We start from the raw sequence: 15,168 nt of genomic DNA, 5'->3' as shown, positions 1-15,168 counted from the left end.
AATTACTTAAAATTAATTGTAAAATAAAATGTCGATTTTATGTGAAATTAAATAAAAATTAACGATTTCTAAATTTTATTAAAATTTTATTTTTAATTTAAAAATTTAAACCTAATTCGTAATTTAGTTTGCCATTCATCTTTATATTAAAAAGTTAAAATGCAAGTTTTAAAAGTGCACGTTTCAACCAGTATCTGTACGGAAAACAAAATCTGAATAAGAAATATTATTATGCAGCTGCGCAACACATTTGAAAAGATTGGAGTGTGTTACCTAACCTTCACTCGATCACTCACATTAAAAAAAGCAATGTGTATCTGCTAATGGTTATAAAAATATCTGATTTCTAAACCAACCTCATCGGAAAAAAATTAGACATATTTGGACAGGTGTCTTTACTTTGCATAGATGGATAGGCATTGTAACTGCAGTGATTTTTACATTGGATATTGCGGATGTCCGGAGGAGAAGTGTCACAACTGCAGAAACAGCAAGGAGGTGACGGTTTGTGGAACAGTTCATATGTATAATGAATACAGAAATCACTGAAAGACAACAAACAAACATTTACAGACCCATAGCGGATCTAATACCACGGTCAGACTAAGTAAATGAAACACGGACATCAAACTTCACAAGGAATCGATGCTGGTCAAGACTAGAGAAAGGTTTGCTAATAGCAGCAGCAGCTAGCCGATTTTGCGGCCTGTGTAAAAATCGAATATTTCGACTCCTTATCAACCGATTCCAATATTCGAAACCAGACGCTGAGGAACTATTACTTGGCTTTGAGAATGTAATTTGCCTTTTTAAGATGCTAACCGATCTGTTCCCTACATTTTGATCTTCAAGGCAACAGTACAATTTTGGATTGGCTACATTTGGCGCGGCAGCTTTCCAACATAGTATCGAAGCTACACCTACGGCTATTTGAATAACTGTGCTGAGTGGCCTTAATCAACAGACTCGTTATCCAAATATATAAAAAAGTAATCTAAAGCGAAAGGCAGCAGTGAAAGTTGTACAAACTTCTGTCATCTTCTGATACGATCAAATCCTAGCTATGGTAGGGAAAGGAGTTCATGAGAATTAAGAACAAAAGCGGACCATACGGTGAAAATTAAAGTCTTCTCCTTTCGAAAGCTGTAAGATAAACGAAGAGAAAACGCAATAACCTTTGAGAACAGGTACTCAAGAATAATGAGGTACCGGAAAGTAAATAAATATTCTTATTATTTCAAAGGGTAGGAGTCTGACATTCAATTACTTTTACGGCGTTGCTATGACAGGCGAAGAAAAGTTGAATTCACTAAATCTCTTGTTGAAAATTTACATGCTAAAGTACTCCATGCGAGGACGCGAGCACTCTTCATTACCTCTCCGTTGCACATTCAACCTAATTGTGCGCGCAGAAATAATTTTGCATCGCGAAGAAGCACCCTGCCATTTCCTTTGTCGCTTTTGTTCTTTTACCAGAGCACACTGCGAAAATTTTAATAAAGAGGTTATTAACGCTAAGATTTGTGCCGTGCACTTCCCCTATTGTGCGCATTATTAACTGAATAACACGTACTCTATATGTATTTAACATTTATTTAAATAAGTTTTCATTAAAGACGAACAATTTGCTTTGTAAATCTGAAAACTAGATAAACAACGCTTCACTGTCGTGATCGCTTAGGTATTCACGCGAGATGAAAGCCTGGATGAACATTAGACAATTAACAGTTTGCGTTTTTTCCCCCTTCCTCAAACACCATTTATTCATCAGAATAAACAGAAATATTAAATGAGGTATTCGCTTAGCGTAGTTAGTACAATATTTCATTGTTATCACCTTTTCATTATCTGTCTACAATAACTTTAATTCTTCGAGATTTTAGAGGAACTTTCATTTGGTCTCGACCGCTTCTGGTACTCTGAGCAGATTAATAAACTTAATTATCATTGCAATGGAAGCGGCTGTTCTCTTTAACATTAATTTCTAACGAACCGCGTAGTCATAGCAACCAGCACTAGCGCACCAGGGATGTAATCATTGTAGAAATAAACTTCCCTTAAAACAATGTGTTTACACATTATAATGTACAGTATATCGGACTTTAATAAGCTTTTCCCAACTGGTATGAAAATGAGAATCTTACGAAAACTAAAAACGTTACTAATAAACTAAGTTGCGTAAAATATTACAATTTCTATGAAACCTAACATTTGAACGAGTGTTTTGAGTAAGGGAAAAAAATGGAACTTTTACTAGGCCACCTTATTAACATACAATATGTATTTGGTGAGGTCCTAAGTGAATACCTGTCTGTCATACGAATGTAGGACACTACAATGAATGAACTGAGTTTTTGAATTAACTCTGCCGTATAATGATACAAACCTCGTGATTAGTATGATTCTTTTGACATGCTTTCTGAACTCTGACGAGATTATTAGTGGATTTTTATTTCATTGCCATCTGACCTTAGGTTAAATTCGGAAATACATAACTACGTGCACACACACAAAAACTCTGGTTAGGTATCCTGTACACGTTTCGATTGCGTTATTCAATGAAGGTTTACAGGGGGTTCAGATATAAAGAATAATAATATCAAAACGGCCATAAATTGATAGTCATCGTTCTTCGGTATGACAGTTATACATTGCGTATTGTAGTTTCTTACATGGCCAGAACTCTACTAATTACTGCATCCTGTGCATGATAAAACAATGGGTTGTTTTAATTATTAACCTTGTATCATTTCACTGTGGTTGCCCAATTAGGGCACTGTCATGCCATAATACTGTTAGAAAAAAATTAGAAAGACTCAGTAATTATGTGTTCTCACTATTTCTACATTCCAAAACTGGATAAATTATACATAAAATTTGATTTCTAAATGTTTCCCAATAGATCTTCTATACATTGCCCTGCCCAAAGTATCTGCGTACCTTAAAATCTGCATTTGGTAGATGCGAGTACACTTTTTTTCTCGTCTATGCTTACTACCTAATGTCTATATAACTCCTGATTGAATACTCCCATGTTTGCAACGCTAATATAACATTTATCGAGTACTAGATGGTTACTTTGCAGTAACTCTTTCCGGGCACACCCAGAAATCCCTAGGCTCGTAAAACAAAATGTTTGCTTGTTGAAACTATTGCTTAACTGTTTTCGCCACACGGCAAGTTGTCTTTGTTATTTTGGGAAGTGTCCATTAATCGTTACCAAAAAAATTCAACTGGTGCTCGTGGAACTGTTTTCGATATTCCAGATTCCTATGAGAAGTGGAACTGAAAAGTTCACCTTCATGCAGAGGAATTGGGCCTTCAATAAAACATATTCACCATACGAAACGAATTACTCTGTTATGTTAGAGTTGGCCATATACTTTTGGCAAGACAGTGCACTTGAAGCTCTCTATATTAATTTTTTTTACTATAATTCGCAATAACTGATATAGCAAATCTAGGGTAAGTAATTCTGTTTCCAACCCTTAATCACATCTTTAAATGAGTCGTTTTCAATGAGTCGCGAGTATTATCCATCATTCTTTCCGGCCTCATTTCTTTCCAATCGATTTCTGTTATAAAATATAGCAACAAGATACCCATCGATAATCTAGGCTCGTGTACTTGTAATATCTCTGACGACTACATATAATAAACTGCACCTGCATGGCCTTTTTCATTAGGATATATAAGAAGAACAGGTGAAAGCTTATCCAATTAATGCAAGAGTTTCAATACACGATGAATCTAACATTGTGAAGCTATCACGATTTACTTGAGTGCCAGAAAACAAATAAGTAACACTTCCACCGAAAGAAAAGTGTAATGGTGCTTATTTGTAACGTGATATATAATTATTCCAAACAGATGTTTCAGTGATTGTCACCCCATCAGTAGGAGTCCGGCGCCTCCCTAGCCAGGTGGGAAGGAGCAGCAGTGCATAGCACACGCTTCTTGATTAGACCTGGGTTCGAGCCCGTCACCACCAAATACGGAGGATGCGGAAAGGTCAGGGAATGACCAGCACGGAGCAATATGGCCTTAGTTGCTAATGCTCCTAAAAACCAAATAACAACAACAACAAGTAGGAGTTCGGGTACTTCATCCTGTATTTGCAGTACAGCAAAGCCAACTCGTGGTAGCCTCACAATATAAGAGATTAATGCTGTGCATACGATTTCTATCTTAATTGGATCTATTCTTAAGAAAAGCTAATGAAAGTGCTTTATTACGTATGTAAATATTCAGAAACGCAATGAAATTAATGCCTTAATTTATGTACGATAACGTCCTTGATATCCTAAATTATGTAATGCGTTGTTTGTCTATTTTTCTCCCTGTGTTTATTTTTCGTAAGAAACAATTCTTAGAGATTTATTTGAATTACAGAACACTACAAAAAATGGACGACAGAGGTCTCTGGACAGGCTACTGTACTCCTGGAGAAGATCCAAATTTCCTATCATCCCTCCACGCCTCCAACAGAAGCCAACAGTCAGCAGTAACACTGCATCCCGCAATACAATAGCTGCAAAAGCGACCCCTGTCTACAACGCCACTAACGGCATCGCAATCCAAAGCTCCAACTCTTCGTCAAATGTAACCAACGAAGAGAACTCCTTAAACGAAGAATCAGCATTAAAACAGGCGGACGTAATTCAACTATCATCGTCTGACAATGCTCCTTCAGTTTCGTGGCCCGTCCCTAGGAAACCGCCCTCCCGTCGTATGTGGTCCGCCTCTCCAACAAGACCGACAAATCGACCGTTGCCGAAGCTTTTACTTCCTAAACCGACCAGACCCGCCATGTACAGCCTTGACGGGTTTGTACCAAAACCTTCGGTTATACGAATCACCACAACTGAAGCGCCACCACACATCAAGAGAATGTATTCCAATACACTGAACAAAAGAAATAGGAAGAGAGAGGTGAGTTCAAGTATTGTTTTGAATTTACTGTCAAATAGCCAAGTGTCTATCACAAAATTGATCGTTTAAAATCCCGCATTTTGTTTTCCGAAGCCCCGTAACCATGGTTAATACGAATTGGTAAGTACCGGTCTGTTTGTATAGTCTGCACAACAGTTTTCACCTATTCGTTTCTTTCAATGAAATTTATGGTTTCATTAAAGTTTCAGGAAGTATCCTTTATGTCTGATACGGACTGCTGACCTAATTTTGTGTGTTAAGTGCATTTAAGGTGCTCTCACAGTAGCGACCTATTATTTCTTACTTATTGGTTCGTGTGAAGGTTGTAAGGTTATCACAATATATAAGAAACAAGGCTAGGTAAGTTGTGTGTTTGTGCGCGCGTGTTAGTGAACGTGAGATTAAACATAATTAGTAAATATGGGATCGGGTGCAGTGATAACATCAAGTAGTTTCTTTAGAACTATTCTTTACTGCCATATCATTGCTTTTACAGATTTATTATACCGAGGATAAGATAAACAGAATAGTAATTTTGTATTGTTTTTTAAATTAAAATTATCATGAATACTAGGTATTCTTTTTTATTTACTTACAATAAAGGCGACATTTTAATTTCAATAATGAAACTGAACGTATATATAAATACTTCACATTTTCCCGTTTTCAACAATTAATATAACGCCGACCTTTTCGAGAAATATCAGTCGTGATGTATCTTTGTACACTGCTCAATAAAATTAACAGAACAAAATGTTTTTCATGAATATTTTATTATGAACAGTGCCGTCCAAGGCGAATATTTGATATAATAGGCTTCCTGGCATGCAAATTCCGAGTATCCAGTAGAAATCGATCTACCACCTTACAGAGTTGCTCATTATGCAACTTATTCATGCCTATAAAAACACGGGTTGCGACCACATCACTTCATTCCCGTTTTCTTGCTTGCTCAGTGGGATAGCCACATATCCAGGATGGCAAGTCACATCGTTTAGATGATTCTTCGAGATGGCGGACCATTGGGCGACTATAAGCCAGGCGGTCACAACAGAGGTGGCATGTTGGCTTAATAATAACGTAGTGTCGTCTCGGCACTATGAAAGCAGTTTCAGGAGATAGGAACCATTACAAGTAGTGCTGGCCAAGGCCGCCCGAGGGTTATGTCAACCAGAACAGACTGCTATCTTGCTATAACAGCAAGACGGAACCCTACGACGTCCTGTCATCAACTGTCTCTTGAGGTTGCTGCGGCCACAGGGGAAAATATTTCCAACCGGACTGTGTTAAGAAAACTCAATTCAAGTGGACTCTACGCAAGGAAGCTAGTGGTTTGCATCCCATTAATCCCGAACCACCGCAGGGCTCGTCGAAACTGGTGCCATGAACATGTCAATTGGAGCCCTGACAAATGGGGTACAGTTCTGTTTTCCGATGAGTCCCGTTTTAGCCTACAAACAGCTTTTAGATGTTATTCCATCTGGAGACAACTAGGAATGCGGTACCATCGTATTCTCTCTCCAACATCAGAGAAATGGACACTTACGGTGGAGACGGTACTATCGTGTGAGGTGGAATAATGATCAACGGCCTCATTCTTCTTCATGCTTTTGATAGGAGTACTATAACTGCGCAGAGGTACAGAAAACAGATCCTGGAATGCTATGTGCGACTTTTTTAGGAGTGCGAGTGGCCCAGATTTTATTTTCATGTACGACAACGCCACTGCACATAGAGCTCAAGTGATGGAGAAATATTTTGAAACCGAAGATAGTGGCATTAGTATTTAAGGTCTGATGCCACCTGTGGTTTCCCACATCTGCGCCGTATGTACTCTGTAATGGAATGCAGAATTACTGCAAAAGCCAGGAAAAGTGTTGAGTGTAGTTTATGTAGTATTGTGGGGGTGTTTTTTTTTTTTTTTCTGTTGTTGTTGTTGTTGTGTCCCTGGCTGCTCGGCCGCTGAGCCCCTAGTGGGACCCTACGTTGCCCGCCACCGTGACCGGGAGGTCAGCCAGGCTGCCTATCATACTCTGGCTGGTCTCCGTCAGGGTCGCCTGAACTTTCTGGACGGAGACCAAGCAAAAAAAAAAAAAAAAAAGTTTTATTAGAAAAGAGCACTTGGAATATAGAGAATGAGGGTCAGAATGCAGGGATAAAGTACAGGTGGGCCATAGAGTAGAGGGCCCACCTAATAATGGCTGAAGATATCCAACGACTGCCGCAGCCAGCACGATTACCAGACTTAAATCGGATCGAACATGTGTGGGATGCCCTTAGACGTCGCATTGCATGTTGTCATCCAATTCCTCGGTCACTTGGTGAGCTAAGGTCTGCGCTGGTAGAAGAATGGGATTTGTTGCCACAGAATCTTGTAGAAGTCCTTATATCGAGCATGGTTCTCCGCTATGAGGCCTGTTTAGCCGTTGGAAGGGATCATACGCTGTACTGATGTCATGTGACCGTATTCTCGAGCATCTTTATCGACTTCTGTAATGTAATCATCTTTGGTAATTCTTATAGAACCCCTCTATAAATGTCCCATATACCTACCTGTCCGAAGTTTATCGCTGTCTCCTCATTTTATCGTTATTCTATGGTCACAACGTTACCAAATTTTGTCCAGCTTCATCGCACGCTGCACGAGTTACACCACGTTTTCTATGTGGTCTCTTAATTTTGTCAAGCAGTATAGTGGTGTTGCCACAGCACATTTTATGAAAACTGTTCACAGCGTGTGCCATTCGTTTTACATTATGATTAGAAAGATATATCTGTAATAGCAACCCGATTTATTATTTTCTTTTCAGTATATTCATCGCCCTTCGGGGGATCGTAAAACAGACCGAACAACAACTAGGATCAATACACGGAAGTCAGTGAGTAAGTTCACAGCCTTTTCCAGAAAAGGAGTGGCAGGTGAGGATTATCCCATCTACAATAGCATTCCTCAGACCGATTTTGATTGCACTACAAAAGAAGGTCCAGGTCTCTATGCCGATCCAGAAACCAGGTGTCAGGTATGTGTAGCAATTAATATAAGGTAATATTTATTTTTTCGTTTGTACAGGTCACATTAGATTGGTTTGCATAAGCGGCGAGGCAACTCAGGCCACAAAGCGTTGGTATATCGTGCACTGTACGGGCAGTATGTCCGTTCACGATACGTAAAATTTTAGCTATCGAGAAAGGGGGAAAAAACCCTCATCTCCGCCCTAAAACCTACTAACTCCGCTATCGCTCCATTTATATAGGAAGACAGTGATTGTTGAAAAGACTTTAAATGAGAAATCGTGACAAGCACAGCTGGTATTTCTGTATATTAATCTCATCTCGTGATAGTTATTGAACAAGATGACAGAAAGAGAAATAATAAAAATAATATATCATTCTAGACCCCTTTCAATCGAGGGAAAAGAAAAGAAAGACGCAAAAGACATAATGGAAAACTAAGAATGAGTGTTGACAGAATCAAGATTTACAGCGGAACGAAAACATAGAAACATAAATTCGGTATGATAAACAGTCGAAGCTGTCAAAAATGATTCAGCGAAGACGTGACGATGCAATTATTAGTAAGCGAAGAGGTTACTCCAAATATACGTCACAACAACCAACAATCCGGAAATGATAGGGTTAGGACATAAGAGTTACAATTCCAGTGAAGATTCAACATCAAGTTACTTTAAAAGGTTTATTTTTTCAACTATTTACATTTAAAATCGTTATTCTTTTATTATTTAACATCGTTTAGTAAAAACTGAATATTTACAATATCGTTTATTTTACTAAATACACTGTATCTAACATTGTTTGGTAAAATGAAATATTTCTAAATAATTCTTGCTATTTAATATCGTTTTGTAAAATAAAAATGTTTTCAAACATTTAAATATAAAACTGCACTGACCTTATGTGGTCTTCCCGAGTACAAAGGAATATTTATTTATTTAATAATACTGTCCTTAAATATCATACCATTTACACTGTGTTGCGTACTACCAAAAAAGGATTACATTTTTAACCGGTAATCACTAAGGGCAAATAGTGACTGATGAAAATATTCCTTTGTCTCTTCTAGATATGGCACATCTGTCCAGGAAACACGCCTCATCGCTACAGCTTTCTGTGTCCAAATGGAACTGTGTTTAATGAATTTCGGGGTGTTTGTGATTGGTGGTATAACGTCATCTGCGAGAAGGATGAAGAAGCTGACCAAGACATTCCGAAGAGGCGCTTAGGCAGGTCCACGCGCATAATTCTTAGAAACGAAAACCACGCCAACGATAAAGTCATCGACATGTTGAAATATTTTAAGAAAGTGAGCGGTTTTGGAGAACGGTACTGAAAGCAGGCATTTGGATTGACTGTGTATTGAATGTGGATACCTCAATAATTTACCAACGATCAATCTGACTTCATAAACACTTTCGATAACGGGTCAGCTACTCCGCAGTTAATTACTGCAATATGGTTTAATTAATAATACAAGCAGAGCACTTCAAGCTCAAATTAGTACTGCCTTAAAAGGTATTTGCTATTCCCACTGTATTGTAATGTCGTCTGTCTGCAGTGAAGTGGATTCAAATTGTCCATTATCAATGTATAATTATGAAAATTCCTCGCTCATATTTTACGTTAGATGTATTCAATAAATGGCTCGACAATAGTCGTTTGCTTTGCTGTAATGTCGTAATTAATTCCGCCAGTATACTTTGTAACAACAAATTGGTAAGTTAATCTATAAGAGAATTTAATAGTAATTACACAGGTTTTCAGATAACGTAGCTTCCAAAAAAACCTAGGTAGCCTAAACTTTGGTTGGGCCATTGTCGTTAATCAGTGCATATCTGCATGAACCAATATTACAAAATAAAAGGCTAAATTTTCTTTCAAAAACGAATCGAAACAGTGCGGATAAATAAAAGTAATTTTTTGAATTTCTAGAACTGATACTTTAAAAGTCATTTGTCCGATGCTGATGACCTTTAAGAAGGAAACCTTAATTCAAACAATGGTCCGGAAACAAAGTTTATCACACCATTACGGGTCATATTAGTTCAGTATTTTATTTTATTTTATTTTTTGTATTCTACTTTATGTATGTAAATGTTTGTAGTTTTATGCTTTTACGCATCTAAAAATATTGAAGTGAGCGTCACTTTGTCAACCAATCTTCTAATCATCGTTTGAAAACAATGCTTTTGAAGCATTATGTTAATGCTAGCCTGAAATAAAACTTATTGTAGGAACATTGTTTAATAAATTGATTTATAGCAACACCAGCAAGTTGTTTGTTTCGCAATAATTGGGGTAAAATGGAAACACAATAATGCAGAGAGTCGTGGATCTTCTGAATGTGGTTTCTATGTTTGGTACAAAAATAGAAAGGTAAACAGCAAAATATATTTAATTTCCGCGCACTTGAAATGTGAATTGTGTTGAAGGTCACAACATTACAAATGTACTAGCGGTTGGTGATGAATCCAGGAACGAAGGAACACATTTAGTGGAAAAAAAAAAAAAAAAAAAAGCGAAATGGAGATTCGCAAGTTTTGGAAGCTGTTGACAAAGACAGCTTTTGTAAGGTTATCACTGACACTGTAGAGGAAACTGATGGGCAAAGGGAATGAGAAGAACGTATTTCACGCCCCCTGTCGGAATAGAAGTTGATTGTTTATAATACGCACTGAGATAATCAAGGGCATGAAGCTAGTTGGAGCTGTTTTTGAATTTGAAAGAAGGCAACTAAGGACAGGAGGCGTCGGTGTATCTTCAGGACTTTTTTAATTTATTTTTAATCAGTTCATTTCTATCGAAGCCATTAAACAGTTTTTATTACTGTTCTTAAAATTTAATTTTTCATTAACTTCATTTACCGCTGACCCAGTAGAAGTCGCGACCACTTTCTTTATTCTTTCCCCTGTTCATCATTTTCCCGAAGAGTTTCCACTACAGTATAATTTAATTCGCTTCCTTAATCCCACAGCTTCTGAGATGCGTATCCAATTTCGTTTTTTATGTCTCAGTTTATGCTCTATCCTTAACAATTTTGCATTGCAAGGACACTAACAGAGATTTATGTGTTCCGTACTCAAAACTATACGAGATCAGTCGAGATTTACGTTTGTTTTCCTCAAACCATTTTATTGATTTCTTTCTAAATGAAGAAATATTTCCAAATATATATTACATTCATCTAAATTTATACTCAACTTATGTAACAAATAGCAGTATTTTCTCCATACTTCTCAATTATTTACAATAGAAAATCTCGAGAAAGAAACAAACGGTGTTTGCAGTCAACTACTGGATGATAAGCAGTATTTTGCATATTTGATTTCCATGTTCGAAATTAAAAATCAAACATGATTTCCATGTTATTTCGATTATAGGGAAATTATTTATAATACTTCAGAGGCAACATAATTATTCATTATAAATTAACGCACCCATGTACAGATCCGCAGGTTTTTTTGAAGAGAGACAATCATTACTTAAATACAATCCAAAAATTTTTTCATATCAGAAACAGTCTTAAACGCTATTTATATCATAAGTTTTGAATTTGCGAAAATTTAATATAAAACAAAAAACACCGTCTTCAAGATAAGATGTTTGAGAAAGCATGGCTTTGGATCATTCTTTCTTCTTACATGCACACTACCAAGGGGCGGCCTCCCGTTCCTTAATATGGTCTCTACTTCATCATGAGGTTAATGGCATTATTTTTCTTTGAAGGCCAGATCGTTTTATGTGGGAGGTCCTTCAAATGATAAATTATAATCACTGAACGAAAGACGAATTACGTTAGTCGTGAGGGTCCGTGGAAATCTTTCAATCTATCTTATTATTTAATTACAAGATTTGAACACTGAGGATCAAACCAAAGTATTACGTCGTGCAACCTCTGCGATTATTATTATTTATTTATTATTATTTTTTTTTTTTCAATTCTGAAGATGACATTTTTATGCTTTGCATTCACATGGTACGAATGATTTGATTACTCCCGGAAATGGTATAATAGTGGACGAATATTTTGATACTCTCTTTCCATCGTTCTTTAACTCGGATGGAAAGGAATTTTCTAAAGCGATGGGTCAAACTAGAAAAATTCCTGAAGAATCCTATCGACCGAGCTACATCAACTATAATAATGAAGCCTGAAGGAAAAGATGTCATTGTGTACTGCCGCTTCTCGTGATTTAAACCATAATTTTGATCGTTGAGCCTAGAGTCCTCGCGGCAACGTCCTTGGGAGACACAATGGTAAATTATCCCACAGGCCTTATAACCAGCAAAGATTGAATTGGACGCCGGGATGCCATTTCAGTTCATCATGTGCATAGGTAATAACATGCATACCTTAAACTACCTTCTGCACGTATTATCCTCCGGATTCAGGAGGATTCCTTCCGTAAAATTTTCCTTTCCGAGTTCTGATCACCAGCATCGAAGACAGTCTCAAATAACTTTGGTCTGCCTAATGCTTTTTTTTTTTTTTTGTCTCAGTCCAAGCAAATCAGCTGACGAGCTTTTATCCCTAAATTCTACCCAATCATACAGCAACCTACATACAAGAAGTCAAAATTCCATATATAACTACATAGTTTTTGGTGGAGAGGACATATCGCACTCTTCTTAAACTCAGACCAAAACTGGATACACTGTACAATCGCCAACATGTATATATCTCTAAGCTGAATATGTATTCCCGTCAATTTGTCTGTTTTCAGGTTGAACAACTACTACAGTTTCCATTGGAGGAGGGGTCGAGAGAAAGAAAAAGTTGTTTCTTTAAAAAGGGACACAATCCTCTCTTGAAACAACTAACTCTACCCAACGTGAAAATAACCAGTAATATTTCTTCTTTTACTGGTTATTTTCTTATTTTACTAGTTGTTGTTGCGGGTTTTACTACGCAACGCAGCAAAAGGGCATTATGCGCCAACACCATATATGGGACAGAGAGAGCGAGCATAGTGGCATTGTAAGAAGTAGATCTTACAAATAGAAATATATGTTTTGCTAAAATAAATCCAGGAAGGGCGATGGAAAGTGAGCATTAAGTTTAAAAATAGTAAGTAGTAAGCTTGGATATTTAGTTTTAATGTAAATAAGGTTAAAATTTGAAGAAACACTGGATCTGGGGATGGGAAAGTTATAGACGTATGTGGTTAAATGGAAACAAGTAATTTCGAATAATGTAAGAGAGCTAACAGGGACAGTAGGACTAGGTAGAGGGTACCATATGAGAACAAGCGTGAAAGGGTTGCTGAGGGAAAGAACAATAGGACCGTAAAATGGGATTACGAAGCGTCTCTTTTGATCTAAGCCACCGTTAGGAAGTAAACAGGAAATGAGTGGATGTCCAGTGTTCTCCTAAAAAGAAAACGGCGTCATGGTGACTGATATTTGGGTAGTTCGATGTATTTAGCAGAGAAAGTGTGAACACGAAAATGAGTGTTTTGGAGGTGACCGGCAAACATGAAAAGGTCATAATACTGTCATGTGAAAAAATAAGAAATTTCTAGAGAAGGGTTGGTTTGTGCGCTAGGGAGACAGCTGGGGTGAGGTGTTTTAGCAAATAGGAAGGAATGGAAAATTAAGCAGAGTATGAGGATTGGTTGCGAGTCCTGGGACGGCGTTTCAAACTTGGGGGAAAAGAAAAGTTCGGGGGGAGTAATGGAGCAAGTGTCCACTCTGTATCTGACTTCTCTGTGGTCAACGGGAGAAAGTCGTGGGTTGAAGTGGAAGTAAATTTTTTGGTGGCCAGAGTTCACATCTCAAGGTAGCAAGATGAAGAAAAATTAATAAAAAAACGTGAGAGAAAGAAAGCGTGGTCCAGCATCGGAAGGCAGTGAAGACGGTGGTTAAGTTTAAAGTTATGATAAACGTGCAAGAAAGAAAACGTGATTCGGCATCAGAGGGCAGTAATAGGGTTATCGGAGTCCCCAGCAAAGAAATCGCAAGATGTACCTCCGAAGTTTTGTCATGTAAGAGACTAAACTTGTGTCTAGGGTTCAGCCTGTTGAGAAATAGCCAGTTGTGCAAATATGTGAGCCAAGAAAGGAAAGAAAGCCTGTCCGCCACTAAGGAAAGCAGAGTGCCCAAGAAATGGAAGAAAGCCTGCCCACCACTAAGGAAAGAAGAGTGCCCTAGAAATGGAAGAAAGCCTGTCTGCCACAAAGGAAGCCTGAGCGCAAAGGAATTGGAAGTAGCGGCCACTTCGCAACGCAAGTCTGTTCCTGTTTTTTTTATTGAACCCTGAACTCAAGGGACTCATAACCTAACTCTGTAAGGAATTGAGTGATAGTCCTTTTTAAAAAAGAACGCAACTGTTGTATTAGGCAAGTTAGTTACAAAGGTTGAGATAATTTGTTATGAATGTAAATGATTATGAAATAATGTAAGGATGGTAAAGGGGATGACTAAGATGATAACTAGAGAGTAATTAAGGTAGAGTGAGGGATTTATAGTGAACATTACTGAGGTTAGGAGGATACTAGTTGTAATAGATTTCATGTGTTAAAGGCTAGAAACAAATATACAAAAAGAGTAATAAGAGCTGAAATGTGTTTTACTGATGTAAGTGATAACAATTGGTAAAGTAAGAGAATGATTGAGTAATCATCGAGGATTCATATTAAGAAAGATACAACTGATACAAACTGATGTTAATAATTTGTAAATTGTGAATAGTTGATGAGAGAGAGGTAGTGTATTGTACTGTAATATGGTTCATATATATGGAAATTGGTATGCATGTATGTAATTATTTGTTTTTTTTATGTAAATGCTGTATATAATGTTCATTAAAGGTTTGTAAATTTTTGTAAATAAATGTGTCTTTGATGTTCTGATAAAAAAAAGGCTTTACACACACTAGAATCTAGAGTTTTCTGTGAATTGCAGTCAGATTTGCGCTTGTGAGGGGGGCTTGTGACTTTAGTAAGGTGGAAGTCAAAACAAAATAAAATCAAACAGAAAGAATCCCCACAGCATAGTATTTAAGGTCAGGACCCACCGGCGGTTTCCCACATCTGCACCGTATGTACTCTGTGATGGAATGCAGTACAACTGAAAAGCCAGAAAAAAGTGTTGTGTCTGGTTTATGTAGGTATTGTGTTTTGTTCTGTTGTTATGTCTCTGGCTGTTTGGCCGCAGGGCCCATAGTGGGACCCATGCCACCACTGCGATGTGAGCCAGGCTCCCCATCATACTCTGGCTACA

The 15,168-nt window shown here is 37.5% G+C and overlaps 1 protein-coding gene across 1 annotated transcript in view; it reads left to right on the top strand.

Annotated features, from left to right (window-relative positions):
• Window positions 1-9,805, top strand: part of LOC150091352 (uncharacterized) — a 47,086-nt gene extending 37,281 nt beyond the window's left edge. Inside the window, exons 4-6 of the mRNA XM_090383379.1 lie at window positions 4,393-4,932; window positions 7,743-7,952; window positions 9,014-9,805. Coding sequence (XP_090239505.1) covers window positions 4,393-4,932; window positions 7,743-7,952; window positions 9,014-9,280 — 1,017 coding nt within the window. The 3' untranslated portion in view covers window positions 9,281-9,805. The remainder of the gene's footprint in view (window positions 1-4,392; window positions 4,933-7,742; window positions 7,953-9,013) is intronic.
• The last annotated feature ends 5,363 nt before the right edge of the window (window positions 9,806-15,168 follow it).

Source organism: Mastigoproctus giganteus, chromosome 1, assembly GCF_048544385.1.
Source record: "Mastigoproctus giganteus isolate SK-2022 chromosome 1, ASM4854438v1, whole genome shotgun sequence".
NCBI lineage: Eukaryota > Metazoa > Arthropoda > Arachnida > Uropygi > Thelyphonidae > Mastigoproctus > Mastigoproctus giganteus.
The sequence above is the reverse complement of the archived record's forward strand: the minus strand, read 5'-3'. Positions and strand labels throughout refer to the sequence as shown.